Source organism: Salmo salar, chromosome ssa01, assembly GCF_905237065.1.
Source record: "Salmo salar chromosome ssa01, Ssal_v3.1, whole genome shotgun sequence".
Classification (NCBI taxonomy): Eukaryota; Metazoa; Chordata; class Actinopteri; order Salmoniformes; family Salmonidae; genus Salmo; species Salmo salar.
Genome location: NC_059442.1, coordinates 76355313 through 76382949, shown reverse-complemented (window position 1 = coordinate 76382949; position 27637 = coordinate 76355313). Strand labels below are relative to the sequence as shown.

Below are 27637 nucleotides of genomic sequence, written 5' to 3'. Positions count from 1 at the left end.
AGCTCATGGTGCAGCATGTTTTCCGGATCCATGGAATGCCGGTGGACATGGTCTCCGATCGCGGTCCTCAGTTCTCGTCCCGGTTCTGGTGGCGTTCTGCACCCTCATTGAGTCGTCGGCCAGCCTGTCCTCCAATTTTCACCCCTAGTCCAATGGCCAGTCGGAGCGAGCCAATCAGGACCTGGAGACAGCTCTTCCTTGCCTTGTCTCCGCCAACCCCACCACCTGGAGCCAGCAACTCGTGTGGGTGGAATATGCCCGCAACACCCTTCCCTGCTTGGCAACTGGTCTCTCGCCTTTTGAGTGTTCCATGGGATATCAGCCCCTGCTCTTCCCTGAGGCAGAGGTCAGCATACCCTGGGCCCAGATGTTCATCCGATCACTTTCGCCATACCTAGAAGTGAGCCCAGTACGCTCTTCTCAAGACCACTTCCAGGTATCGGCGACAGACAGACTGCCACCAGACCCCTGCTCCCCGCTATCATCTCGGGTCGGAGTCCCGTACACTTTCCCCTCATTTATCGGCCCTTTCCCCATCTCTAAGATTCTTAGCCCCTCTGCTGTTCGTCTTCTGGTGCCCTGCACCCTCCATATACATCTCACTTTTCATGTGTCTAGGATCAAACCTCTGTCTCACAGACCTCTGTCCCTGTTTGACGCTGTCTTGGATTACTGACCTCTGCCTGCCCTGATCCTGAGTGTGCCTGCCGTTCTGTCCCTTATTGAAGCTGTCTTGTATTACCGACCTCTGCCAGCCCTGGACCTGCCGTTTGCCTGCCCCTTCTTTTGTAATAAACATCTGAGATTCTAACTGTTTGCCTCCTGTGTCTGCATCTGGGTCTTATCCTGAGTCGTGTTATTACCCAGAAAAACTCACAGCTGTAATCGCTGCCAAAGGTTATTCTAACATGTATTGACTCAGGGTGTGAATACCTATGTAAATGAGATATTTACATTTATTTCATTTCAGTAAATGTGCCAAAATTTATAAAAACATGTTTTCACTTTCTCATTATGGGGTATTGTGTGTAGATGGACGAGAAAAATGTTTTTTAATCAATTTTGATTTCAGGCTGTAACACAACAAAATGTGGAATAAATCAAAGGGTATGAATACTTTCTGAAGGCACTGTAAGTGCATAGTAGGCGTACAGCTAAGCTAAGGAAGGACACACTGCTGTTTTTTGTATTTCATTTACACAGACACCTTTCTGAATGATTATTGATCAAATTTACCCATTGATATCTTCATATTGTAGTTGTCAACTTGTAAATGTAATAGAAGAATGGAAAAAGCCAGAAAAAAATCAAGAACTACATGCTAACATTTACGGAACCTTATTGAATTAATTTGCTGATATTTTATAGCATCTGTCAAACTTAAGTTTTGTCATACTGACAGTTTTAGTTTATTCCTGAACATTCACGAAGAGGCGTGGTCACCTGTGACGAAGGTTCTACACCTCTTGTTTGTCAGGCTGCCACAGTTTGCTGTGGGTGAAAGTCCACTGTAGATTACAAACACACCGCATTGGGATTTTTTTTACACCGAACACCATATCCCGTCTCTTCAAGGAATCCCCCCATTATTTCAGGTAAAACAGAATGACTTTATCTCCATGTATTGCAGCTCTTTGTGACTGTAACAGTAATTTAGCTGCGTTTTGGATAGGTTACCTGGCGCGTTACAGTAGCCTACAGCATGACTTTACGGCAGATGCGGAAAAAGATCGAGACAATGGACAAATGACGATACTGGTGTTCAATAAAAAGTAGTAGGCTATACCTAACTGCATAGACGCTGACAGGAAATCAGTTGTTTTTCATTGATAGTCTATGCCTATGTAGAAATATTGGCTACTTGCAGCAAACGAACTCAAATCGATTACATGCTAGTTGATTTAGTATAGGCTAATCGCTTTTTATAGGAGCTCTGTTAGATTAATTTCCTGCCCTGTTGTCACAGAAAAGCGCGTTTGGGACTTCTGTCTAAATAACTGGTGAAAGGCTATCCACTCAAGACAGTTGATCATAATCAATTTAGTGTCTACCTGTTATTCTATTACCAAGACATGTATAGTGGAGTTTAAATGCCCATTCTGAGAGGCAAATAGACTAGCCGCCTATGTCAACCTGGTCTCAGAGCATTTCGTATTATTCTGTACCTAAATCCGAGATACTCCATTTAGTATATGTTACGTTTCATATGATATGTATTAATTTGTGGATATCCATCAACCATTTTGTAAGATATGTTACGAATTACAATTCATGTTATATGTTATAAATTTTCAAAATCACAATATGTTACGAATTTGAAAAACGTATGATATGTTACGAATTCTAGCTAGGTTGCTAACGTGATCTAGCTGGTTAACGTTAGCTAGGCTAGGAGTTAGGGTTATATTTAGGAGTTAGGTTAGGGGAAGGGTTAGCTAAATAGTTGCAAAGTAGCTAAAAGTAGTAAGTAGTTGAAAAGTTGCTAAAATGCTGAAGTTGGCCGTGATGAGATTCGAACTCGCAACCTTTGGGTTGCTAGATGTTTGAGTTCTACCTAAAAGGGTTAAGGTTTGGGGAAGAGTTAGCTAACATGCTACATAGTTGCAAAGTAGCTAAAAGCTATTAAGTAGTTGAAAAGTTGCTAAAATGCTAAAGTTGACCGTGATGAGATTCAAACTTGCAAATGTTGGGTTGCTAGACGTTTGCTTCATATGCCCACCCACGAGGCCAGATAACAGATTAGTGTTTCGTTCATTGGTGTTTATGGATTACAATGATTTGTGAGTCATAATCAGACAGCATTGTTAGCATGGGATACCAGGTAACCTAGCATGACAATCACATCAGAGCACCAGGGACCACAGGTAGATCACATTGATTCAGATTAAATGGACAGGGAGGACCTGATCCCAGCTCAGGACTCCTATTCTGAGACACTTGATACATAGGCCCCAGATCTAACATTACTGGATAGGTGACAGCAAGGTACCACTTCAAATGCATTCCCACCATTACAGTCATAGAAGATCAAGGATTAGGCCTACCTCAAGGAAGGGAGGAGGAGATTGTACATTTTGGAACAAGGTCCACTGTATCATCTAAAAACGCAGTGATGAGATTGGTAATGATCAGATCATTACTACACTCTTCCATACTGAAGGTATCAATGACATCAAGTGCAATCAATGCTACAATTTCCAATTTGATTGGAGAATGTGAAGTTAATAATGTTGGGTAATGACTCCATAAGTGTTTAACAAATCATTTATTCATTATAAGCAGTGCGTAAGTGGTCTTAAAGTTATTCTTTATTCTAGAGGAGGAATAAATCAAATCTAATGCATCTAATACTACGAATACCAGAGGTGTAGACTTTACAGTGAAATGCTTACTTACACGAGCCCGTTCCAAACAATGCAGAGTTAAAAAGTAAGACAAATATTTTCTAAATAAAAAGGAGATATTAACACAACAAAAACAAGGCCATATAATACAAGGAGTACCAGTACCGAGTCAGTATCTTGTCTTTTTTCTGTCTCTTCTGTTAGCTGCATTTCAATAACTTTAATTGATAATTCATACATCCTCTTTTGTGTTATCCTCTTTATGTTATACTGTAGAGACCATCAGTGTCATACACAGATTTGATCCTACTCTTTATTCCATTGAATAAAGGGAAACTATTATTAGTCAATGGTGTTATAGATTTGCATGTTCCAGCTGGGGGAGTGTATTGTGTGAGAGAAAAACAGTTCACATTCATTAAATTGTTCCCATATATTTTTCTTTTTCCAAAAACACTGTCTCTCTGGCTCTATGTAAATTCAATGGCATCGACTGTCATCTTTTTTTGTCTGTCTCTACACGTGTACACGAGCGCAGACGCAAGGATTTTATTTTAACTTTCAGAGAAGGAAGGATCATAAATGAAAAAGGATTATAGATAAGAGATGTAGAACTAATCAGGAAGGCTGGCACACACACACACACACACACACACACACACACACACACACACACAAAGACTGTCTGTATAATATGGCTTTATACCAAGATGTGAAAGGGGGCTGGATATATTTGTCATTATAAGTTATCTATCCATCGTTGGTCCTTCATAAAGAGTTCATACATTCATGATAAAAGGCTTTATATTGAGATGTGAGCGAGGGCATCTTGGATGGAGCTGCCTTAGTTATCCAATCCGCTATATCCTCATTAGACAGAGCTCATTGACACACAGTAATTGCCTAATACTCTAAACTCGGTTTAGTGGATGAGTTCTAAGGAATCTCACAGTGGGTCATAGTCGGAACCTACTGTAAATGATGAGTCCCGTAAGCTAATCGCTAATACCCCATGGATAATGACTGTTGACCCACTCTGACAACCACTGGATTAGCGCGAGGGTAAGAGCCAGCATGGGGTATGTTTTGGGCTGGCAGACTGGCAAACAGGGCAAAGGGTGGATGGGATTATCTTCTGTAGAGAAGTGTAGATTTCTCACCCCTCCCTGATTTTTGCCTGTGGTTACATCATTGAGATTTATCAATGTATATATTTTTCTCATGAAGCAGTTTACAGGTCAGTAGCTCAGCATTATCCACACATCCTGCTGTGTGTGCAGCGTGCAAGTTTGTGTCTGCGCACACGTGTGCACTCAATAAATCTTTTTCATACACTTGACTGTCAGTAAACCTATAGTCCATGAGGAGTCAGAACTAAGACATTGTGTGCTTTATGGAGACTTCTTTACACTACCCTGTCTGTCCGTCCGTCTGATGATCCTGGCTCCCTCCAGACAGTGAGGAACTGATAAAGACGTTTTCTCCTCCTCTGTCACATCTTTAAGAGTTTTTTTGTTTGTTGACAGGCCATCTGAATGCAGGATGGCATTTCCATGTAAAAAGCCCCATGAGCACTAACATGTGAAGTTCATAGGAGCACATCAAATTTGGTGTTAAATGAAAGCTGAGTCTATGTTTTAGAGAAATTAAGATGTATACATTTTTAACAAATTTCCATCCTAAAAATTAGGAATAAGTAAAGGCTTTGATTTATGGTCAAACAGATGGAGAAGGGGTCTTAGAAGTTTGGACAATACAAATCTAATTTTATTGGTCACATATACATATTTAGCAGATGTTATTGCTGGTGTTGCGAAATGCTTGTGTTCCTAGCTCCAACAGTGCAGTAGTATCTAACAATACACACATCTAAATTGAAAATAATGGAATTAAGACATATTTTAATATTAGGTTGGGCAATGTCGGAGTGGTATTGACTAGAATACAGTATAATACAAATTAAATGAGTAAACATTATTAAAGTGACCATTGATTCCATGTCTATGTACAAAGGGCAGCAGCCTCTAAGGTGCACTTTTGAGTAACCGGGTGGTAGCCGGCTAGTGATGGCTATTTAACAGTCTGATGTCCTTGAGATGGAAGCTGTTTCTCAGTCTGTCGGTCCCAGCTTTGATGCACCTGTACTGACCTCGCCTTCTGGATGACAGCGGGGTGAACAGGCCGTGGCTCGGGTGGTTGATGATATTTTTGGCCTCCCTGTGACATCGGGTGCTGTAGGTGTCCTGGAGGGCAGGCAGTGTGCCCCCGGTGATGCGTTGGGCAGACTGCACAACACTCTGGAGAGCCATGCAGTTGTGGGCGGTGCAGTTGCCCTACTAGGTGGTGATACAGCCCGACAGGATGCTCTCAATTGTGCATCTGTAAAAGTTTGTGAGGGTCTAAGGGGCCAATACAAATTTCTTCAGCCTCCTTAGGTTGAACAGGCACTGTTGGTCCTTCTTCACCTCCACTGTCTGTGTGGGTGGACCATTTCAGATTGTCAATGATGTGTACGCCGAGGAACTTGAAGCTTTCACCTTCTCTACTGCGGCCCCATCGATGTGGATGGGGGCGTGCTCCCTCTGCTGTATCCGGAAGTCCACGATCAGCTCCTTCAATTTGTTGACGTTGAGGGAGAGATTATTAACCTGACACCACCCTGCCCAGTCCCTCACCTCCTCATTGTAGGCTGTCTCGTCATTGTTGGTAATCAGGCCTACTACTGTTGTCGTTTGCAAACTTGATGATTGTGTTGGAGGCGTGCGTGGCCACACAGTCATGGGTCAACATGGAGTACAGAAGGGGGCTGAGCACAAACCATTGTGGGGACCCTGTGTTGAGGATCAGTATAGTGGAGGTGTTTTTTCCTACCTTCACCACCTGGGGGTGGCCCGTCAGGAAGTCCAGGACCCAGTTGCACAGGGCGGGGTTCATACCCAGGGCCCCAAGCTTAATTATGAACTTGGAGGGTACTATGGTGTTGAAGGCATAGCTATAGTTAATGAACATCATTCTTCCGTCTGGGCCGGCAGCCTTGCGAGGGTTAACACATTTTAAATGTCTTACTCAAATCTGCCACGGAGAACGAGAGCCCACAGTCCTTGGGAGCAGGCCGCGTCAGTGGCACTGTGTTATCCTCAAAGTGTGTAAAGAAGGTGTTTAGCTTGTCCAGGAGTAAGATGTTGGTGTCCGCGATGTGGCTGGTTTTCCCTTTGTAACACGTGATTGTCTGTAGACCCTGCCACAAACATCTTGTGTCAGAGACGTTGAATTGCGACTCCACTTTGTCTCTGTACTGACGTTTTGCCTGTTTGATTTCCTTATGGAGGGAATAACTACACAGTTGGTATTAGACCATATTCTCAGTCACCTTGCCATGGTTAAATGCCGGGATTTGCGCTTTGAGTTCTGCACGAATGCTTCCATCTATCCACGGTTTTTGATTTGGGTAGGTTTTAATAGTCACAGTGGGAACAGCATCCCCTATACGCTTCCTGATGAATTCAGTCACAGTGTCTGTGTATACGTCAATGTTATTCTCAGAGGCAACCTGGAACCACAGTACAGTAAAAAGGTAGAGTAGAGTATAGGTCAGTACAATACAGTACTTTAGAGTTTAGTACTTTACTGAACTGTACTGCACTATACTGTACTGAACTACACTGTACTGAACTGTGCTCTACTGTGATGTCCAACCTTGTGAAACATAGACCTCATTAATAAAACCGGAGCTCATTAGAATAATAGCCACTGTGTAGAATAATACCCAAACATGCTATGGAGGATATTACATTTTTCTACCTTTGTGTACCTATTCAGGATACATCACCATGAAGAGAATGACGTTCATAATTATGCATTTCTGTATAGTACAGATCAGGGACCCATGATGTCATTCTGTTACCATAATTCTGTTACAGGGTGTTAATCCACCTTACTTACTGTAGTTCAATAACCAAAATAGATTTTTTCAAACTTAAGGTGTCATGTCATAGTTGACACCCCGTTCTTTCTGCAGATATCTTTGAATCTTAGTTCGGATTAGATAAAAGTCCAATACAGCCGTTTTTGTTTAAATATCAAATTATTTCTGGGTAACAATCACCTTACTGTGATTTGTTTTTAATTAAAATGGTCAAAAATAAACAAATGGCTTCTTAGCAAAGAGCAATTTCTCAAGCAAGGACTGTCTGAGTGGGGAGGGAGTCTATTAACTAATTTACAGCCTGGTAATGTCACTAGACAGGCCAAAACTCCATCCCACCAAATTTCAGGCCGTCTTTTCAAACAGCTCTTACACCGTTTTTGAATTAAAATCACTTCCTGACTTGAGCGCCTTCAATTCGAATTGACCCCATCACTGGTTTGTTTAACTTTGCAATCAATGGTTTTTGTTTGGCTTTCATTTGAAGTGAAAAATCGGAGTCTCAGCGTCATTCTGTTAACGTGGAATTGCCCAGCAGCACTTTGTGATTGACTCAGCCTTCCCTCTGTTAAGATAAGAGCTCCTCATCTCTGACAAGCTGACTGATTGGAAACTTTAGGGAAATGATAACAATCAGACTCTCCCTGTGGCATTTTATGCACATTTCTTTGCACTATTTGAGAACTATAGCATAATATTATAGCCTTCTATCAGTGGAACTATGTATCTCTTCTAGTATGTTCTATTTCTATTCTGTGTGCCCCTGATCTACAGGTATGTTGCTCTATTTCTATGTTCTACACCTGCGGTCTACTGCTTACCTGATCCAGACGTAGAGAGGTAGCTAGCTACAGCAACGCAATCTGTTGTCATGACAGCATTGTGGAGTGTTGTGATGTTTTCAGATACAGTACAGATGTCTAGAGTGAGATTCTGCAGGCTACTCTTGGACGTGTGAGTGAGAGAGAGTAAATGGGGGTAAGAGCGAGAGTTCCGGTGAGTTTGTTTAATGGAATGAGAGAGTGTGAATGTTTACACCAAAGAGAGACAACATTAGGAAGGCAAGGACTGAGGGTGTTTATAGCACTGTGTTTGCGTGTGCATTCATGCACCTGTTTGTGAAAAGTCTGCGACCTTGAGCAAAGCACTTAATCTTAATTGCTCCAGGGTTGCCGTTAATAATGGCAGACCCTGGCCATGACCGCACTCTCCGAGGGTGTCTCAGGGAGAGTTGGGATAGGACAAAAACATATTTCATATACACACGTGAATTAATACTAGTGGTCGACCGATTATGATTTTTCAACACCGATACCGATTAATCAGCCGCTTTTTTTATTTATTTGTAATAATGACAATTATAACAATACTGAATGAACACTTATTTTAACTTAATATAATACATCAATAAAATCAATTAAGCCTCAAATAAATAATGAAACATGTTCAATTTGGTTTAAATAATGCAAAAACAAAGTGTTGGCACATATTGCACTTTTATTTTCTTCTCCGTGTAAGAAAGCTAACGTTTAAGTTCCTTGCTCAGAACATGAGAACATATGAAAGCTGGTGGTTCCTTTTAACATGAGTCTTCAATATTCCCAGTTAAGAAGTTTTAGGTTGTAGTTAATATAGGAATTATAGGACTATTTCTCTATACGATTTGTATTTCATATACCTTTTGACTATTGGATGTTCTTATAGGCACTTTAGTATTGCCAGTGTAACAGTATAGCTTCCGTCCCTCTCCTCGCTCCTACCTGGGCTCGAACCAGGAACACATCGACAACAGCCACCCTCGAAGCAGCGTTACCCATGCAGAGCAAGTGAAACAACTACCCCAAGTCTCAGGGCAAGTGACGTTTGAAACGCTATTAGAGCGCACCCCGCTAACTAGCTAGCCATTTCACATCGGTTACACAAGCCTAGGCTTGAAGTCATAAACAGCGCAATGCTTGAAGCACAGCGAAGAGTCGCTGGCAAAACGCACTAAAGTTCTGTTTGAATGAATGCTTACGAGCCTGCTGCTGCCTACCACCGCTCAGTCAGACTGCTCTATTAAATCATAGACTTAATTACAATATAATAACACACAGAAATACGAGCCTTAGGTCATTAATATGGTCGAATCCGGAAACTATCATCTCGAAAACAAAACATTTTTCCTTTCAGTGAAATATGGAACCGTTCCGTATTTTATCTAACGGGTGGCATCCCTAAGTCTAAATATTCCTGTTACATTACACAACCTTCAATGTTATGTAATAATTATGTAAAGTTCTGGCAAATTATTTCGCAACGAGCCAGGCGGCCCAAACTGATGCAAATACCCTGACTCTGCGTGCAATGAACGCAAGAGAAGTGACACAATTTCACCTGGTTAATATTGCTTGCTAACCTGGATTTCTTTTAGCTAAATATGCAGATTTAAAAATATATACTTCTGTGTATTGATTTTAAGAAAGGCATTGATGTTTATGGTTAGGTACAGTCGTGCAATGATTGTGCTTTTTTCGCAAATGCGCTTTTGTTAAATCATCCCCCGTTTGGCGAAGTCGGCTGTCTTTGTTAGGAAGAAATAGTCTTCACAGTTCGCAACGAGCCAGGCGGCCCAAACTGCCGCATATACCCTGACTCTGCTGCAAGAGAAGTGACACATTTTCCCTAGTTAAAAGAAATTCATGTTAGCAGGCAATATTAACTAAATATGCAGGTTTAAAAATATGTACTTGTGTATTGATTTTAAGAAAGACATTGATGTTAATGGTTAGGTACACGTTGGAGCAACGTGTACCTAAGCGATTATATGCAACGCAGGACAGACTAGATAAACTAGTAATGTCATCAACCATGTGTAGTTAGCTAGTGATTATGATTGATTGATTTGTTTTTTATAAGATAAGTTTAATGCTAGCTAGCAACTTACCATGGCTTCTTACTGCATTCGCGTAACAGGCAGGCTCCTCGTGGAGTGCAATGTAAAGCAGGTGGTTAGAGCGTTGGACTAGTTAACCGTAAGGTTGCAACATTGAATCTCCGAGCTGACAAGGTAAAAATCTGTCGTTCTGCCCCTGAACAAGGCAGTTAACCCACCGTTCCTAGGCCGTCATTGAAAATAAGAAAATCGGCGTCCAAAAATAACGATTTGCGATTGTTATGAAAACTTGAAATCGGCCCTAATTAATCGGCCATTCCGATTAACCGGTCGACCTCTAATTAATACACACTTGTATGTGTGAAATGGGACAAATATAAGCACCCACCAAATTATGCTTATTATTATTATTATTGTGAGAGAGTATATAGTAGTGTGTGTGTGTGTGATGGAGAAGGGCGGTTCCACTCCAGTGTATAAATAGTTTTGGTATATCAGATTGTTCTGGCAAATCTCACATTGAAACTTCATTGGAAGGAAGGATGTTATGACATGCTTTTTACATTTGTATTACAAACCATTTTTGGGGTAAATAATGATGAAAGTGGACATTTTAGGCCATTTTTAGACCTATACCTGAGACAGACATCTTAATTTTTTTTAACCTTTATTTAAACAGGGAGTCACATTTACAATAAAAACAGAATAATAAAACATACACGTGTATAAAACAATATAATCAATAACGTAAACTTCCTGCATGGCACCAGCACATGTAACTGCAGTGAACTCTGCAGATTGTTCCACAAATTAGGGGCAAAAAACAAACTGCAGATTTTCCCACATATGTAGAGACAGACGGGATCTCTAGTGTTATCCATTCCTGAGAACGGGTCTGGGAACTTAATTAATGAAGTTACATACGGAGGCAGTTTCTGTAAGATTGCTTTGTAATTAAATAAAAGAGAGAATGCAGCTCTCTTACAGACAGAGAGCTCCATCCCACATTTTTATACAGACTACAATGATGAGTCCTAAAATTGTCCCCTGTGATAAAACATATTGCGGAATGATAGACTGCGTCCAAGGGTTTCAAAACAGAGGTTGCCGAATGCATGTAAACAATATCACCAAAATCCAACACAGGGAGAAGCGTTGTTTGAACAATCTTTCTCCTATTTTCAATACTGGGGCATGATTTATTTCGATATAAAAAAACAATCTTAGCTTCTTAGTCAGATTTTATATATGCGTTATTAAGGACAACTTGTCATCAATCTTTCAAATCACATTTTATTGGTTACATACACATGGCCAGTGATATGAGTCTCTATGTACGCAACAGCCTCTCTGAGTTAGTGATTGCTGTTTTTCAGTCTCTCTGTCCCAGATTTGATGCACCTGTACTGACCTTGCCTTCTGGATGGTAGTGGGGTGAACAGGCAGTGGTTTGGGTGGTTGTTGTCCTTGATGATCTTTTTGGCCTTCCTGTGACATTGGGTGCTGTAGGTGTCTGGGAGGGCAGGTAATTTGCCCCCGGTGATGCGTTGTGCAGACCGCACCACCCTCCTGGAGAGCCTTGCGGTTGAGGGTGGTGCAGTTGCCGTACCAGGCGGTGATACAGCCTGACAGGATGTTCTCGATTGTGCATCTGTAAAAGTTTGTCAGGGTTTTAGGTGACAAGCCATATTTCTTCAGCCTCCTGAGGTTGAAGAGGCGCTGTTGCGCCTTCTTCACCACACTGTCTGTGTGAGTGGACCATTTCAGTTTGTCTGTGATGTGTATGCCGAGGAACTTAACTTTCCACCTTCTCCACTACTGTTCTTTCGATGTGGATAGGGCGGTGCTCCCTCTGCTGTTTCCTGAAGTCCACGATCATCTCGTTTGTTTTGTTGACACCCAGGTACTTATATTGAGAAACTAGCTCAATTTGGGCTCCATTTGTATCGCAAATATGCAGGTCCTCAGGGTCAACATTTTGTGACCTAGAGAACAGCATGAGCTTGGTTTTACTTGTATTTAACACAGATTTAAGAACTGTAAGTGATTTCTGAATTGAATCAAAGTCATGCTGAAGTTCACAAATGGCCTGCTGCACCGAGGTTGCACAAGAATACAAAACTGTGTCATCTGCATAGAGATGAATGTTACAAGTATTAACAGTGTTTCCTATATCATTAATATACAAGGTGAACAATAATGGACCCAAAATCAAACCCTGAGGAGCACCTTTTGTCAAGATGGCCTGACTTCTGTCGCTAAGATAATTCTGAAACCATAAAAAGACTGTATATCCCAGGCCTATTTTTGATAACATCTTCAGCAAAACAGAATGATCAACAGTGTCGAACGCCTTTGACAGGTTAATAAACAAGGCAACACAGCTCTTTTAGCATCCAAGGCATTGTCAAGATCATTAACAACTTGCGTGGTTGCTGTGGTACTACTATACCCAGGCCTAAACCCTGAATGGTTTATTTTAAAAATACAATATTCAGATAAAAAGGAACAAAGTTGTACATTAACCAAGGATTCAAGAATCTTAGCTAAAGAAGGTAGTCTTAAAATGGTGTCATTACACTCCTTACATTGTGCTCTAACATAAGGAGTATGTCTAGATTCTGAAATATACATTTACACAAATATATTCAACTTTTAACATTTATTAATATCTCGATAGTACTCTTTTAAATGTTTTTCATTTTAGGACATATCGCTTGCAACAATATAGAACTACATCACATTCCCAGTGAGCTCTCTGCTAATTCGGAAGGTATCATACATTTTATGAGCACCACCAACACAGTGAATGAGAAAATGGATTCAAAGGGAACTCCCTCTGCTGGTGATTTACTGAATGTGCAATCCTAAAGGAGGACTGGGATTGGCTAATGACCTATAATGTCAATTGCTATGTATAAAATGGCTCATATCATTAAAAGTACCAGAGAGCCCACTCTGGAAATTGTACGTGTTTGAAGAGTATATTGTTCCAAACAATATATCTAAAAACATGCTAAATCAAAAGGCTACTTTTGAGATCTTTTTTTCTTTTTATGTACAGCACACTATATGGAGTATAATGACTCCAAGATATTGTCTGTATCAGGGCTATAAATAAAAGATTGGTAGCACTGGTGCTCACAACTTTAAAAAGTTAGGAACACCACATGAAATGTAGGTTCACTCGCCTATATTGGTCCTACATGAATTCAAGCTACTTTTGAAGCACATGTTGTACCCTAGAATATAACATGTAAAACTGTAAATACGTTAGTTTATTATAAAAGTTCAAATGTTGCTACAAATACCTGCCATTGAAATTAAAGTCCTTTGTGGAGTATTAGGTTTCTACATTGTGTAAAATAACTATTTTTCCTATTGAAATGCATTACATAAAATATTCTACACTGTTTCTTTAAAAAAGTCAAGTTTGTGATGACAACATGCAAGAGACCTGTCATTCATTCATTGCTATGACCATTGATCTCCTGAAGAAGCTATCCCTTTTCCTTTCTTTCTCTCCCCCCCAAATACACTGGTGAAGTTACCAGGTTGTTAGCTATCCAATGAGGTAACATGACTAAACAAAGAATAAACAAATGGTTAACAATGTCGACACGTAAGTAGTTTTAGAAGGCCCACAACATGGTTTATGAGTGTAAAATGCCATCCCGGCAATCCGTTATAGGAAGAAAAATAATAGTGCCGTAATATGTGTCAGATCATTTGATCTGGTTGGTCTGGAAGCAGGCCGTTATTGCTGTAGTAATGGTGCAACCGTGACACTAACCAGTCTTCACTAGCTTGTTTCTCTAGGGAACTTGGAAACAACAGTACAGTGAAACCTTATCATTAGAACAATTATTATCTGGGAGGTTCTTTTCATAGGTCGCACAGTGCTCCCAAAATAAAATTTGCACAACAAAATGTTTTGTCGCACTTTAGAGCCCTGGGCCCAGTTTCACAAAAGTGTCTTAAGGCTAAATTCATCATTTAGCTCAATGGTTATCACGATTAACTTAGCCTTAAGATGCATTTGGGAAGCTGGGCCCTGGTCTGTATAATGTACGGTTCTTGGCTCATAGGCTCTTACAGGAGGCATGTATAGGTCTAAAAAGGGCCACTTTCATTATGATTATTTTCTGATTAAAAAAAAACTGTAAATAGCATGTCAAAAATCCTTCCTCCCAATGACGTTTCTTTGAGAATTGCCAGAACGATCTGAGATACCAAAACTATTTTCAGCCTACACTGGCATGGAATCGCCCAGAGACAGCAAGAGAGACAGAAATAGGGAAAGATAAGCACCCTGCTAAATCAGATGAAACCGGGTGAGCCTTGCTCCACAGGAGGTCTACAAGTGTTTTTACAGCATGTAATTCCTTATGACCTAAAGCCATAGAACTGAAGAGAGCTAAAGGGGAAGCTAGAGACTTGCTCTATGTTATGCTGCACCCATCAAACTACTTTTCCATCTGTCCTCTCTTAGCTTACAGACTGATAGAATAAGAGATCTCCCCTTCTACTATAGTGGGCAGCAGGATCATTCTATTACTCTCTTTCTGTCCTCTCTCTCTCTCTCTCTGACTCTACGTTCTTTCTCTCCACACAACAGAAACGTTTCTCCCTCTGTCCCTCTCTCATTCCTCTGCAGCCTGTAGAAGCACGTGTAGATAGCTGTCATTCCTCCGTCTCATCAACCAATGTGAATGTTATCTCTCCTTTTCTCTGTGGATTTTAGTGCTTTAACGCTCACACTAATTTCATGCTTCTGGATTTCGATTGCTTTCCATCGCTATCTTATCTGTAAGTGTTTACTTGGTTTATTATACATATTACACAGTGATGGGTTGACGAATACACATGCAATTGATACAGTTATAATGTAATAGTAATGATTGCTGTGGTTATGATAATGATTGTTGAATATTTCAATGTGTGTTACTGATATTCTGTCTGTTGGAGTTATAAAATATATCTAACATAGATCAGACTTACAGTACCAGTCAAAAGCTTGGACACACCTACTCATGCAAGGGTTTTTCTTTATTTGTACTATTTTCTACATTGTAGAATAATAGTGAAGATATCAATACTATTAAATAACACATATGGAATCATGTAGTAACCAAAAAAGTGTTAAACAAATGAAACTATATTTTATATTTAAGATTCTTCAAAGTAGCCACCCTTTGCCTTGATGACAGCTTTGCACACTTGCCATTTTCTCAACCAACCTCATTTCATTTTACATTTCATTTACATTTCAGTCATTTAGCTGACGCTCTTATCCAGAGCGACTTACAGTAGTGAATGCATACATTTCATACAATTTTTTTATTTAGTCACCTGGAATGAATTTCAATTAACAGGTGTGCCTTATTTAATGTTAGTTTATGGAATTGGTTTCCTTCTTAATGCGTTTGAGCCTATCAGTTGTGTTGTGACAAGGTAGGGGTGGTATACAGAAGATAGCCTTATTTGGTAAAAAACCAAGTCCATATTATGGCAAGAACGGCTCAAATAAGTAGAGAGAAACGACAGCCTATTATTACTTTACGATATGAAGGTCAGTCAATCAGGAACATTTCAAGAACTTTGAAAACTTCAAGTGCAGTCGCAAAAACCATCAAGCTCTATGATGAAACTGGCTCTCATGAGGACCGCCACAGGAAAGGATAGCCCAGAGTTGACTCTGCTGCAGAGGATAAGTGATTAGAGTTAGCTGCACCTCAGTTTGCAGCCCAAGTAAGTGCTTCATAGAGTTCAAGTACCAGACACATCTCAACATCAACCTTTCAGAGGATACTGCGTGAATCAGGCCTTTGTGGTGGAATTGCTGCAAAGAAACCACTACTAAAAGACACCAATAGAAGAAGAGACTTGCTTTGGCCAAGATACATGAGCAGTGGACATTAGACCGGTGGAAATCTGTCCTTTGGTCTGAAGAGCTTTTTGGTTCCAACTGCCGTGTCTTTGTGAGACGCAGAGTAGGTGAACGGATGATCTCCGCATGTGTGGTTCCCACGGTGAAGCATGGAGGAGGAGGTGTGATGGTGTGGGGCTGCTTTGTTGGTGACACTGTCTGTGATTTATTTCGAATTCAAGGTACAATTAACCAGCATGGCTACAACAGCATTCTGCAGCGATACGCCATCCTGTCTTGTTTGCGCTTATTGGGACTATTATTTGGTTTGCAACAGGACAATGACCCAACACACCTCCAGGTTGTTTAAGGGCTATTTGACCAAGAAGGAGAGTGATGGATTACTGCATCAGATGACCTGGCCTCCACATTCTCCCGACCTCAACCCAATTGAGATGGTTTTGGATGAGTTGGACCGCAGAGTGAAGGAAAAGCAGCCAACAAGTGCTCAGCATATGTGGGAACTCCGTCAAGACTGTTGGAAAAGCATTCCAGTTGAAGCTGGTTGAGAGAATGCCAAGAGTGTGCAAAACTGTCAACATGGCAAAGGGTGGCTACTTTGAAGAATCTCAAATTATAAAATATGTTTTGATTTATTTAACACTTTTTTTGTTACATGATTCCATGTGTTATTTCATAGTTGTGGTGTCTTCAATATTATTCAACAATGTAGAAAATAGTACAAATAAAGAAACTCTCGAATGAGTAGGTGTGTCCAAACATTTGACTGGTACTGTATGTGTATATGATATTGGATAAGTCTAACAGTTATCTTGTTGTTGTGTTTTCTCTATAGATGGAACCTGCAGCAAGGAGATGACCCAGCTGGTTCAGGCTTCAGCACAGAGCGAGAGAGACTTCCAGTGTCTGTTGGCGTGTGTGGGCTAGAGAGTATATATGTGTGTGTGTGTGTCTGCCGAGAAGAGAGTAGACTGCCTTCCAGCGGTGTGTGTGGGAGCGATCGTGTTTCTTTGCTTGAGTTGGTGTGAGTGTGTGAGTTCTTTACTCTAAATAGTAGGAGAATGGCAGCTCGCTAGTGTGTGTTTATGTGAATGCATGTGCATGAGTGTGTGTTTTCCCGAGTGAGTGTGTTGTGTTTCCTCCTCTCTGAGGAGTAGTAGGAGGGCAGCTCTCTCCCTCTGGCTGGGTGTGTGTGTGGAGATGGCAGTGTGTGTGTGTGCTACCCTGCCCGCACTGCTCCTCCTCCTGAGCTACGGTGTGTGTGTGACGGTGGGATACCCATTCAGACCCCCCATAGACCTGGATGTCACCCCCAGAATCACCATAACTACCAGCGGTAAGCACACACACCCACCTCAGACGCATAGAAGGAAACAATATTGTTTTGGAACCCCCCACATCCCTTCTCTTTCTCTCTCTCTCTCTCTCTCTCTCACCCTCTCTCTCATTAATCTGGGGAGGGAGAGAGCTACAGCATCACTCATCTGACCAAACTGGGAGAGGTGTACTCTATCAAACCTTTGTGGGTTTATAAGAGAACAACTGTGACTATAACTTAGACTTATCTCGTCTCCTCCTCTCAGTCTCAGGATGTTTTCGATTTTTCAGCCTAATGTACTCTGGGATAATGACGATGGATTTGATCTTTCTGTATTAGAAAGAGGCCGTTTTTATGGGCTCATGAACAATTGTGCTATTTTGTGTATTTGTTTTTAGCTGATCTTAACTTTTTTTGCACATAATGTTTCTGCCATCCTATGACCGAAAAGAGCTTCTGGACATGAGAACAGATATCACTAACCTTGATTTGGACAGGGACACTTCTACTTCAATGAGTAGGAGGCAAAATACATATAGATTTTTCCGGGCAAGGCCCAAATCCCGACACTCGAAGAAGGAGATGGCGCTATAGAGGCCGGCGCGCGGACACCCTGATGAGATATGGTGGCGAGTGAATAAATCGCCTCTATTCCCTGTTATATTGGCGAATGTGCAATCACTTGAGAATAAACTAGACAAATTCCGTTCAAGACTATCCTATCAATGGGACATTAAGAACTGTAATATACTATGCTTCTCAGAGTCATGGCTGAACAAGGACATGCATAATATACATGTTGGCAGGACAGAATGAGAGTGGTAAGGTTGGGGGGGGTGTCTCTTTGTTAACAACAATTGGTGAGCAATCTTTAATATTAAGGAAGTCTCAAGGTTCTGCTCGCCTGAGTTAGAGTACATGGGATTCACAACCAACCGACGTGCTGGCTGGTCAACATGAAAATACTTTGTCTTTATTTTGTGTGTAACCCAAGTTTTAGCAAGAGATTCCAGCATCTAAATGTGACATCTAGTTTATTATTCATGAGTTGACCAAAAACACTAACCAGAGCGGAGAAAAACAGACAACTTTTAGGGTCGCGGACAAAGCCACCGCAAACAGTATAGCAGAGCTGACTGACACGTTCTGTGTTTGGTGAAGTTACAAAGTGATGACAGAAAAGTTGATCAATATAATTGACGAGAAATTAAATATATTTTCCACCACCCTTGTTACAATTGAAACTAAGTTGGATGTTAATGTGAAGAGAATCGAGGAAGCAGAGAAGCGCATTTCCACCGGTGAGGACTCCGCCACCTTGCTAACTGTATGCGTTACAACACTGGCGAAAACGGTGGAAAAACGGACTGAAACGTTGTCTACTTTTAAGAACAGAAGTCGCAGAGGCAATATTAACATTTCAAATCTGAGAGAAGGAACCAAAGGGGTCAGTCCGATCCAATTATTTTGTACATGGCTACCAACTCTGCTTGGCTTGGAGACGAAAAAGGGCATCATGAAAGTTGACTGAGGGCACCATGGTCCCGGGCAGGTGAGAGGAGACCAACCGAGGTCTGTCTACATTAAACTTCACAACTACACCGATAAAGAGACAATCCTGTCAGTGGCAAAAACAAAATCCACTCTAATACGAGGGCGTTGGGATTTCTTTCCAACAAGACCTCTCTGCCAGTGTACGGGCAAAACGCCGGGGCTTCAACGGAATCTGTGAGGAGCTGATAAGCAAGAGGATTCGGGTCTCCATGATATTCCCGGCAACCTTAAGCCTGATACAAAAGTGGCAGCTTATGACATTTGAATCACCAGAAGATGTACTCTGGCATAATATGTGAGTAGCCTACCACCTCCTATTGACTCAAATTAAATTTGGTCGATGAACCATCACCAGGTAGTCTAATTGACAATGCTATAGAATATTTACTATTCTCATTTGGTTTAAATCAACCTGCCTCTAAAGTAGGCCTACATGCCGGGGGATGCTTGGGAACATATAGCCCACACCTTTTTATTTCTGAATCGGTCAGTGACGCAGGGGCAGGCATGCATGTTAGGGAGCGGACACACTACAGTCAAATGGATATAAAGCACTCACTAAAAACTGAAGGAAATGACAGTCATGACTCATGATGTAATGTCGTGAAGTATACTGTACGACTACGCACTTCAACTGGATATGATTTGTTGGCGAAATAGCCTAACGGTGACTATTGCATTCTGGTCACATGCTTCATGTCATTCAAACGGGACGATATAGGCTAACTGCATATACAGTACCAGTCAAAAGTTTGGACACCTACTCATTCAAGGGTGTTTCTTTATTTTTACTCTTTTCTACATTGTAGAATAATAGTAGACTTCAACTATGAAGTAACACATGGAATCATGTAGTAAACAAAAAAGTGTGCAACAAATCAAAATATATTTTATATTTGAGATTCTTTAAAGTAGGACTGGGAAGTATGAGATTCAGAAAGGCTGTTTAAAACACCCAACCACCTCTTTTAATCAAATCCAACTTTATTTGTCACATGCGCCGAATACAACAAGTGTAGACCTTACAGTGAAATGCTTACTTACAAGCCCTTAACCAACAGTGCAGTTCAAGAAGAGTTTAGAAAATATTTACCAAATTAACTAAAGTAAAAAATGAAAAGTAACACAATAAAATAACAACGAGGCTATATACAGGGGGTACGGGTACAGGGTCAGTTTGCGGGGCTACAGGTTAGTCGAGGTAATTTGTACATGTAGGTAGGGGTGAAGTGACTATGCATAGATAATAAACAGTTAGTAGCAGCAATGTACAAAACAAATGGGGGGTCAATGTAAATAGTCCGGTGGCCATTTTATTAATTGTTCAGCAGTTTTATGGCTTGGGGGTAGAAGCTGTTAAGGAGCCTTTTGGTCCGCTTGTTTTGCGGTAGCAGAGAAAACAGGCTATGACTTGGCTGACTGGAGTCTCTCACAATTTTATGGGCTTTTCTCTGACACCGCTTATTATATAGGTTCTGGATGGCCCCAGTGATGTACTGGGCCGTATGCATTACCCTCTGTAGCGCCTTACGGTCAGATGCTGAGCAGTTGTCATACCAGGCGGTAATGCAACCGGTCAGGATGCTTTCAATTGTGCAGCTGTAGAACTTTTTGAAGATCTGCCAAATCTTTTCAGTCTCCTGAGTGGGAAAAGGTTTTGTCGTGCCCTCTTCACGACTGTCTTGGTGTGTTTGGACCATGATAGTTCGTCGGTGATATGGACACCAAGGAACTTGAAACTCTCGACCCGCTCCACTACAGCCCCGTCGATGTCAATGGGGGCCTGTTCGGCCCGCTTTTTCCTGTAGTCCACGATCAGCTCCTTTGTCTTGCTCACATTGAGGGAGAGGTTGTTGTCCTGGCACCACACTGCCAGTTCTCTGACCTCCTTCCTATAGGCTGTCTCATCGTTGTTGGTGATCAGGCCTACCACTGTTGTGTCGTCAGTAAACTTAATGATGGTGTTGGAGTCATGTTAGGCCACGCAGTCGTGGGTGAACAGGGAGTACACAAGGGGACTAAGTACACACCCCTGAGGGGCCCCAGTGTTGAGGATCAGTGGGGCAGATGGGTTGTTGCCTACCCTTACCACCTGGGGGTGGCCCGTCAGGAAGTCCAGGATCCAGTTGCAGAGGGAGGTGTTTAGTCCCAGGGTCCTTAGCTTAGTGGTGAGCTTCGTGGGCACTATGGTGTTGAACGCTGAGCTGTAGTCAATGAATAGCATTCTTACATAGGTGTTCCTTTTGTCCAGGTGGGAAAGGGCAGTGTGTAGTGTGATCGAGATTGTGTCATCTGTGGATCTGTTGGGGCGGTATGCGAATTGGAGTTGGTCTAGGGTATCCGGGAGGATGCTGTTGATGTGAGCCATGACCAGCCTTTCAAAGCACTTCATGGCTACCGACATGAGTGCTACGGGGCGGTAATCATTTAGGTAGGTTACCTTCGCTTCCTTGGACACACGGACTATGGTGGTCTGCTTGCACCCCACTCCTCCGCTCTCTCCACTGGCTTCCAGTTGAAGCTCGCATCCGCTACAAGACCATGGTGCTTGCCTACGGAGCTGTGAGGGGAACGGCACCTCCGTACCTTCAGGCTCTGATCAGGCCCTACACCCAAACAAGGGCACTGCGTTCATCCACCTCTGGCCTGCTCGCCTCCCTACCTCTGAGGAAGCACAGTTCCCGCTCAGCCCAGTCAAAACTGTTCGCTGCTCTGGCACCCCAATGGTGGAACAAGCTCCCTCACGACGCCAGGACAGCGGAGTCAATCACCACCTTCCGGAGACACCTGAAACCCCACCTCTTTAAGGAATACCTAGGATAGGATAAAGTAATCCTTCTAACCCCCCCCCTTAAAAGATTTAGATGCACTATTGCAAAGTGGTTGTTCCACTGGATATCATAAGGTGAATGCACCAATTTGTAAGTCGCTCTGGATAAGAGCGTCTGCTAAATGACTTAAATGTAAATGCTTGAAACATGTAGGTATTACAGACTCGGTCAGGGACAGGTTGAAAATGTCAGTGAAGACACTTGCCAGTTGGTCCGCACATGCTTTGAGTACACATCCTGGTAATCCGTCTGGCCCTGCGGATTTGTGAATGTTGACCTGTTTAAAGGTCTTGCTCACATCAGCTACCGAGAGCGTCATCACCCAATCATCCAGAACAGCTAGTGCCCTCGTGCATGCTTCAGTGTTGCTTGCCTCGAAGCGAGCGTAAAAGGCAATTAGCTCGTCTGGTAGCTCGCTTCACAGGACAGCTCGCGTCTGGGTTTCCCTTTTTCGTCTGTAATAGATTTCAAGCCCTGACACATCTGAGGAGTGTCAGAGCTGGTGTAGTAGGATTCAATCTTAATCCTGTATTGACTCTTTGCTTGTTTGATGGTTCGTCTGAGGGTGTAGCGGGATTTCTTATAAGAGTCCGGATTAGTGTCCCGCTCCTTGAAAGCGGCAGCTCTAGCTTTTAGCTCGATGCGGATGTTGCCTGTAATACATGGCTTCTGGGTGGGATATGTACATACGGTCACTGTGGGGACAACATCATCGATGCACTTATTGATGAAGCCGATGACCGGTGGTATACTCCTCAATGCCATTGGATGAATCCCAGATCATATTTCAGTCTGTGCTAGCTTTGCACACTCTTGGCATTCTCTCAACCAGCTTCATGACGTAGTCACTTGGAATGCATTTCAATTAACAGGTGTGCCTTGTTAATGAGTTGGACCGCAGAGTGAAAGAAAAGCAGCCAACAAGTGCTCAGCATATGTGGGAACTTCAAGACTGTTGGAAAAGCATTCCAGGTGAAGCTGGTTCAGAGAATGCCAAGAGTGTGCAAAGTTGTCATTAAGGCAAATGGTGGCTACTTTGAAGAATCTAAAATATTAAATATATTTTTATTTGTTTAACATTCTTTTGGTTACTACATGATTCCATATGTGTTATTTCATAGTTTTGATGTCTTCATTATTATTCTATATTGTAGAACATTTTTAATATAAAGAAAATGAGTGAATGAGTAGGTGTGTCCAAACCTTTGACTGGTACTGTTAATGTTTTGTTTGGATGAAAAATATATTTAACTATTCATAGATCCGATTTATTTTGGTTCAACGTATGATGCTACTTTTATGTTGAAGTGGGGTTTGTGGGTGCGCTCGTCTCTATGCCCGTCGGGGCGGCCGGCCGGGCGCCGTCTTTCTCATCCCTGGAGAATCCCTTTGGACCCAGGGGGCAGGGGCCTCAGCCGACCAACGGCTCGAGGCGGGTGGGGTCGAGCGCACCCATGGTCAACAGTAGCCGATTGTACGGGTCGATTTTGTTTGGATTTTTATATTGATTGGGTGTCTGTCCGCTCTCAGGATAAAGGTTCCAAAGACCCCGCTCTTTTTTTTTTTTTTTTTTTTTACTCCCCATGAATGGTTCAATTTATTAGGACTATGTTTTTTATGTTGGAGCTGAGAGCTCAGAGGGATAAAATTACTTGAGTGGTCGGACGACAATCATAATATGGGCCGAATAATTAAGGTTGATAGATTAATGAGCCACTATAGACTCGCCCTGGCTCTGACTGGGATTCAAATATTGAGAGGTTGTTCTGTTTGACTTTGCTGTCTATAATAGGAAGCAGAATGGGATTTGTTCTGACATTCGATTAAGAAGCCCTCTTCTTTCTTAAGTCTATTGTGTTCTTATTAAACTAGGAGCTTGTTTAATTAAGGGAAGTTTGTAATCATTAATTTTCATTTCTCCTTCCCAGCACTCTTATTATTATGACTTTATCATTAGTATTATTAGGTTATAATAATAATTAATTCAATATTAATTATCTTTCAGCTAATGGCTTTGCTGACTGAATGCACAATTGAATGCAGTTTTAATTGCATTGATATCTACTTCCATTTGGGTAAAGGCCTCTTGGAAGGTAGACGGTACCAGGGTAGCTAATGGTAAAATCTTAATATTTATTTGGTCCAATGATGAAGATGCTCATAGGAGACGATGACCTAGACCACGTTATATTTATTTTCAGAAGCGGTCAAGACTCCACCTCCCCCGCAGCTTACCCTCCTTCACTATCACATACTGATTATAATTTAGTCAGGTTTTTATATTTTGTTATGTAATTTTGGATGTTTAAGGTTTGTTTTTCTTTATCTTAATGTTGGCCAAATATGTTCAATATTGTCAGATGGGTTTTATTGCTCTTCCATTGCTTGTTGTGGATTCTGTAACAGCAGCAAACCCCCATGATTTTAAAGATAACTACTATTCTTTTGAAAGGAATTCATTCGCCTAAACAAAAGTATTTACTCAGCTTAAAAGAGAAAAGGTACAGATTGTTCTCCTACAGGACAGACATCTGACTGACTTGGAACATTAGAAATTAAAACGAGACTGTATAGGCAAAGTGTTGTACTCATCCTATAATTCTAAAAGCAGAGGGGCTGTCATTCTTATTCACAAAAATCTCCCTTTTACACTGGAATGCGAGCATAATCAACTGGGATCAATTCATGCACCTCATTTTTACCTAAATACCTTTATTGCAAAACTTGTAAATGATGCGGCCTCACTGGCGATACCATTTTGTAATTTAGGAGATTATAATTGTCCATTGAACCCACTGGTCAATCAAAAATCATTTCTGTCTGCATGATGCCTGGAGGATTATGCATCCAAATGAGAATAACTTTTCTTTTTATTCTGCCAGACATAAATCTTTTTCTAGAATTGACTACTTTCTAACTTCACAACTGGTTTTAGACTGAACACAGTCTTGTGATATCAAAATCATGTGTTTGTTGGACCATTCCCAGGTCAGCATGGTAATTTTCCCACCTGACAGGGAGCAATCTAAAAGAAGGTAGCATTTAAACCCTATGCTATTTAACACACCTGAATTCACTGTCTTTTTAAAGAAACAATGGAATCTCTATATGGAGAATAATGACACCCCTAACCTATCTCCTTCAATAATTTGGGAAGCAGGCAAGGCACTGAAAGAAAACATTTTAACTACATTTGGACTTACTTTTAAGTAAGGCAACTTGAAGATTAATTTAAAAGGACTTCTTCCAAACAGCTGTTCAAAGAATTACAAGCTGCAAGATCAGCGTTAGACCAACTGTTTACAGACAAAGCAGAAGCATATATTTTCCAGGCTAGACACAGATTATATGAACATGGAAATAAACCAAGTTGACTCCTCTTAAGACTGCTAAAGAACAGAGGCTGTACCCTCATTAAAGGATCAATCGGCGGTGGAACGATTCACCACTAGGGAAATAAATACCATTATGAGGGACTACAACCTGTAACTCTACAGCTCCGACTCCAGGAATAATCTGGCTGACATGCAATCCTATCTGGACAAACTATCTCTCCCAACATAACATGTGGGAAACAGAGAATTATTATGCAAGGAGATGTCCAAAGAAGAAATAGGCGATTAGAACCCTTACAAATGGGAAATCGCCAGAACCTGATGGGTTTGGACCAGAGTTTTATAAGAATTGTCAATATTTCATAACGGAACCCCTTTTCAAAATGTATACAGACTCCTTTGCCAGGGGCATGCTCCCTCCCACTTTAAACCATGCTAAAATTGTTCTCATTTTTAAGAAAAATAAACCAGCCAAAGATTGCTCTAGCTATAGGCCTGTGTCGCTTATTAATGTGGACGGTAAGCTCTTATCTAAGATCCTAGCTAGGAGACTAGAAATATTTCTACCAACTTTAATAAAGCTGGACCCAACTGTTTTTATAATGCAAATGCATTCATTCACAAATGTCAGACATCACCTCAGCATAATACAACCCTTTGAGCAATCACAACATCGAGACACTGCTCTCTCATTGGATGCCAAGAAGGCATTTGACCGAGTAGAATGGCCATACCTATTTAAAGTACTTTGAAGTGGGAGAGAATTTCGTTAACTGGATAAAGCTGATATACCATGCCCCCCAGGCCACTGTGATAACAAACGGAAAGCAGTCACCCACTTTTTCATTCTGGGTAGAGGGACGCGCCATGGTTGCCAACTGTCACCTCTGTTATTTGCCTTGGTATTAGAGCCCCTGTCAGAGGCTCTACGTACCCAGGAAGGTCTTAACAGGTGTCAAGATTGAAAAAACAACATTATATCCAGGCAGTATCACAACCGGACGTGATTGGGAGTCCCATAGGGCGGCGCAAAATTGGCCCAGTGTCGTCCGGGTTTGGCTGGGGTAGGCCGTCATTGTAAATAAGAATTTGTTCTTAACTGACTTGCCTAGTTTAAATTTAAAAAAGATAGCAAAATATCATTGCATATAGAGATTTTTTATTAATTTCTAACCCAGAAACCTTTATTCGCATTCTTATTTACTTAATTAAGAGGTTTAGCTCCTTTTTCTGGCTACAAAATGTATTTTAATAAATCAGAAGCTATGCCCCTAGGGAGCTTGAGTGACAACAACACTTTGAATGAGTTTCCGTTCAAATGGACAATTTTTTTTTTTTATCTAGGTATAAAAATGTTGAATAAACGTCACAACCTGTCTAATAGCAGCTAACCTGTCTAACAGCAGCTTTGCACCTGTACTTAGGGCAGTTAATGAAGACCTAGATAGGTGGATAGACCTGCCATCATAATGGATGGGTAGAATTAATATGATTTAAAATGAAGGTTTTCACCAGACTTTTGTTTCTCCAGATGATGCCATTATATATAACAAAAAAATAATTGTAATGAACTCAATAAATACCTCTCAGACTTTATATGGCACAGCACAGAAAAATACCACCAATTAGTAGTGCAGCTGCCGTATAATTTAGGAGGCCTGGCACTACCTAATTTGCTATTTTATAACTGGGCATGTCATGCTCACATAACATGGCTCAGGATGAACATTGCTCTAATTGGGTCAGTAATGACTCCTGTTTCACATCTCCATACTCATTAATCAGTGTTATGACTGGTGATAGAAACTCAGTCAGCACAGAAGTGAAACATAACCCGATTCTTAACAGCATCTTTAAGATCTGGAGAGAGATTTGCAAACACCTTGGGAGAAAGGATTACTTTACTGCACTGACTCCCCTTATAAATAACAAGGTCTTTCCTCGTGGTATCTCTGATTAGCATTTTCCACCTCTGGTACCAGAAAGGTAGAGATGCAATGTAAGATTATGCAAAGGGTTCATAGGACTCCAATTATATGTAATAAAATGAAAGCAGAATTCTCTGATACCAGTTGTAAGTGTAAGAAGGAAAAATGCACTCATAGCCATGTGTTTTGGATTTTCCCATTAATTAAAATGTTCTGAGAAAATGTCAAAACAAAGCTGGAGGGCATGTTCATATAAGAATGGACCAATGGCTATTTGTACTACAGCAACACATTTTGTGACAGTCAAATTATTAATTGTATGTAACGAAAATGTTAATGATATGAATGAGAAAAAAAAAGATTAAAGCAATGAAAAATTAAGAGCAGAGAACTGAAAGGGAATGTGTAATTCTTATTGTTTTTGTATGTTTTTTTATTTGTTTTGGTGTTTGTTGGTTATGATTTGTTTCATTTTGTCATTTAAATATATCTACATATGTAAAATTTGTTTGACGTTGACCTGAAACAAGTAACATTAAATAATAATATAATAATAATTACGACAACAACAAAAAATATCTATACAGTTGAAGTCGGAAGTTTACATACACCTTAGCCAAATACATTTAAACTCAGT

The 27637-nt window shown here is 41.1% G+C and overlaps 1 protein-coding gene across 2 annotated transcripts in view; it reads left to right on the top strand.

Moving 5' to 3' along the window:
• The first annotated feature begins 1466 nt into the window (after positions 1-1466).
• LOC106613040 (semaphorin-4G) overlaps positions 1467-27637 on the top strand; it is a 62569-nt gene continuing 36398 nt past the window's right edge. Inside the window, exons 1-2 of one of the 2 annotated variants that reach the window (XM_014214923.2) lie at positions 1467-1595; positions 16870-17370. In XM_014214923.2, coding sequence (XP_014070398.1) covers positions 17235-17370 — 136 coding nt within the window. In that variant the 5' untranslated portion in view covers positions 1467-1595; positions 16870-17234. Of the gene's footprint in view, positions 1596-14932; positions 14954-16869; positions 17371-27637 lie in introns of those variants that run through there. The other variant, XM_014214926.2, reaches the window with a different exon arrangement.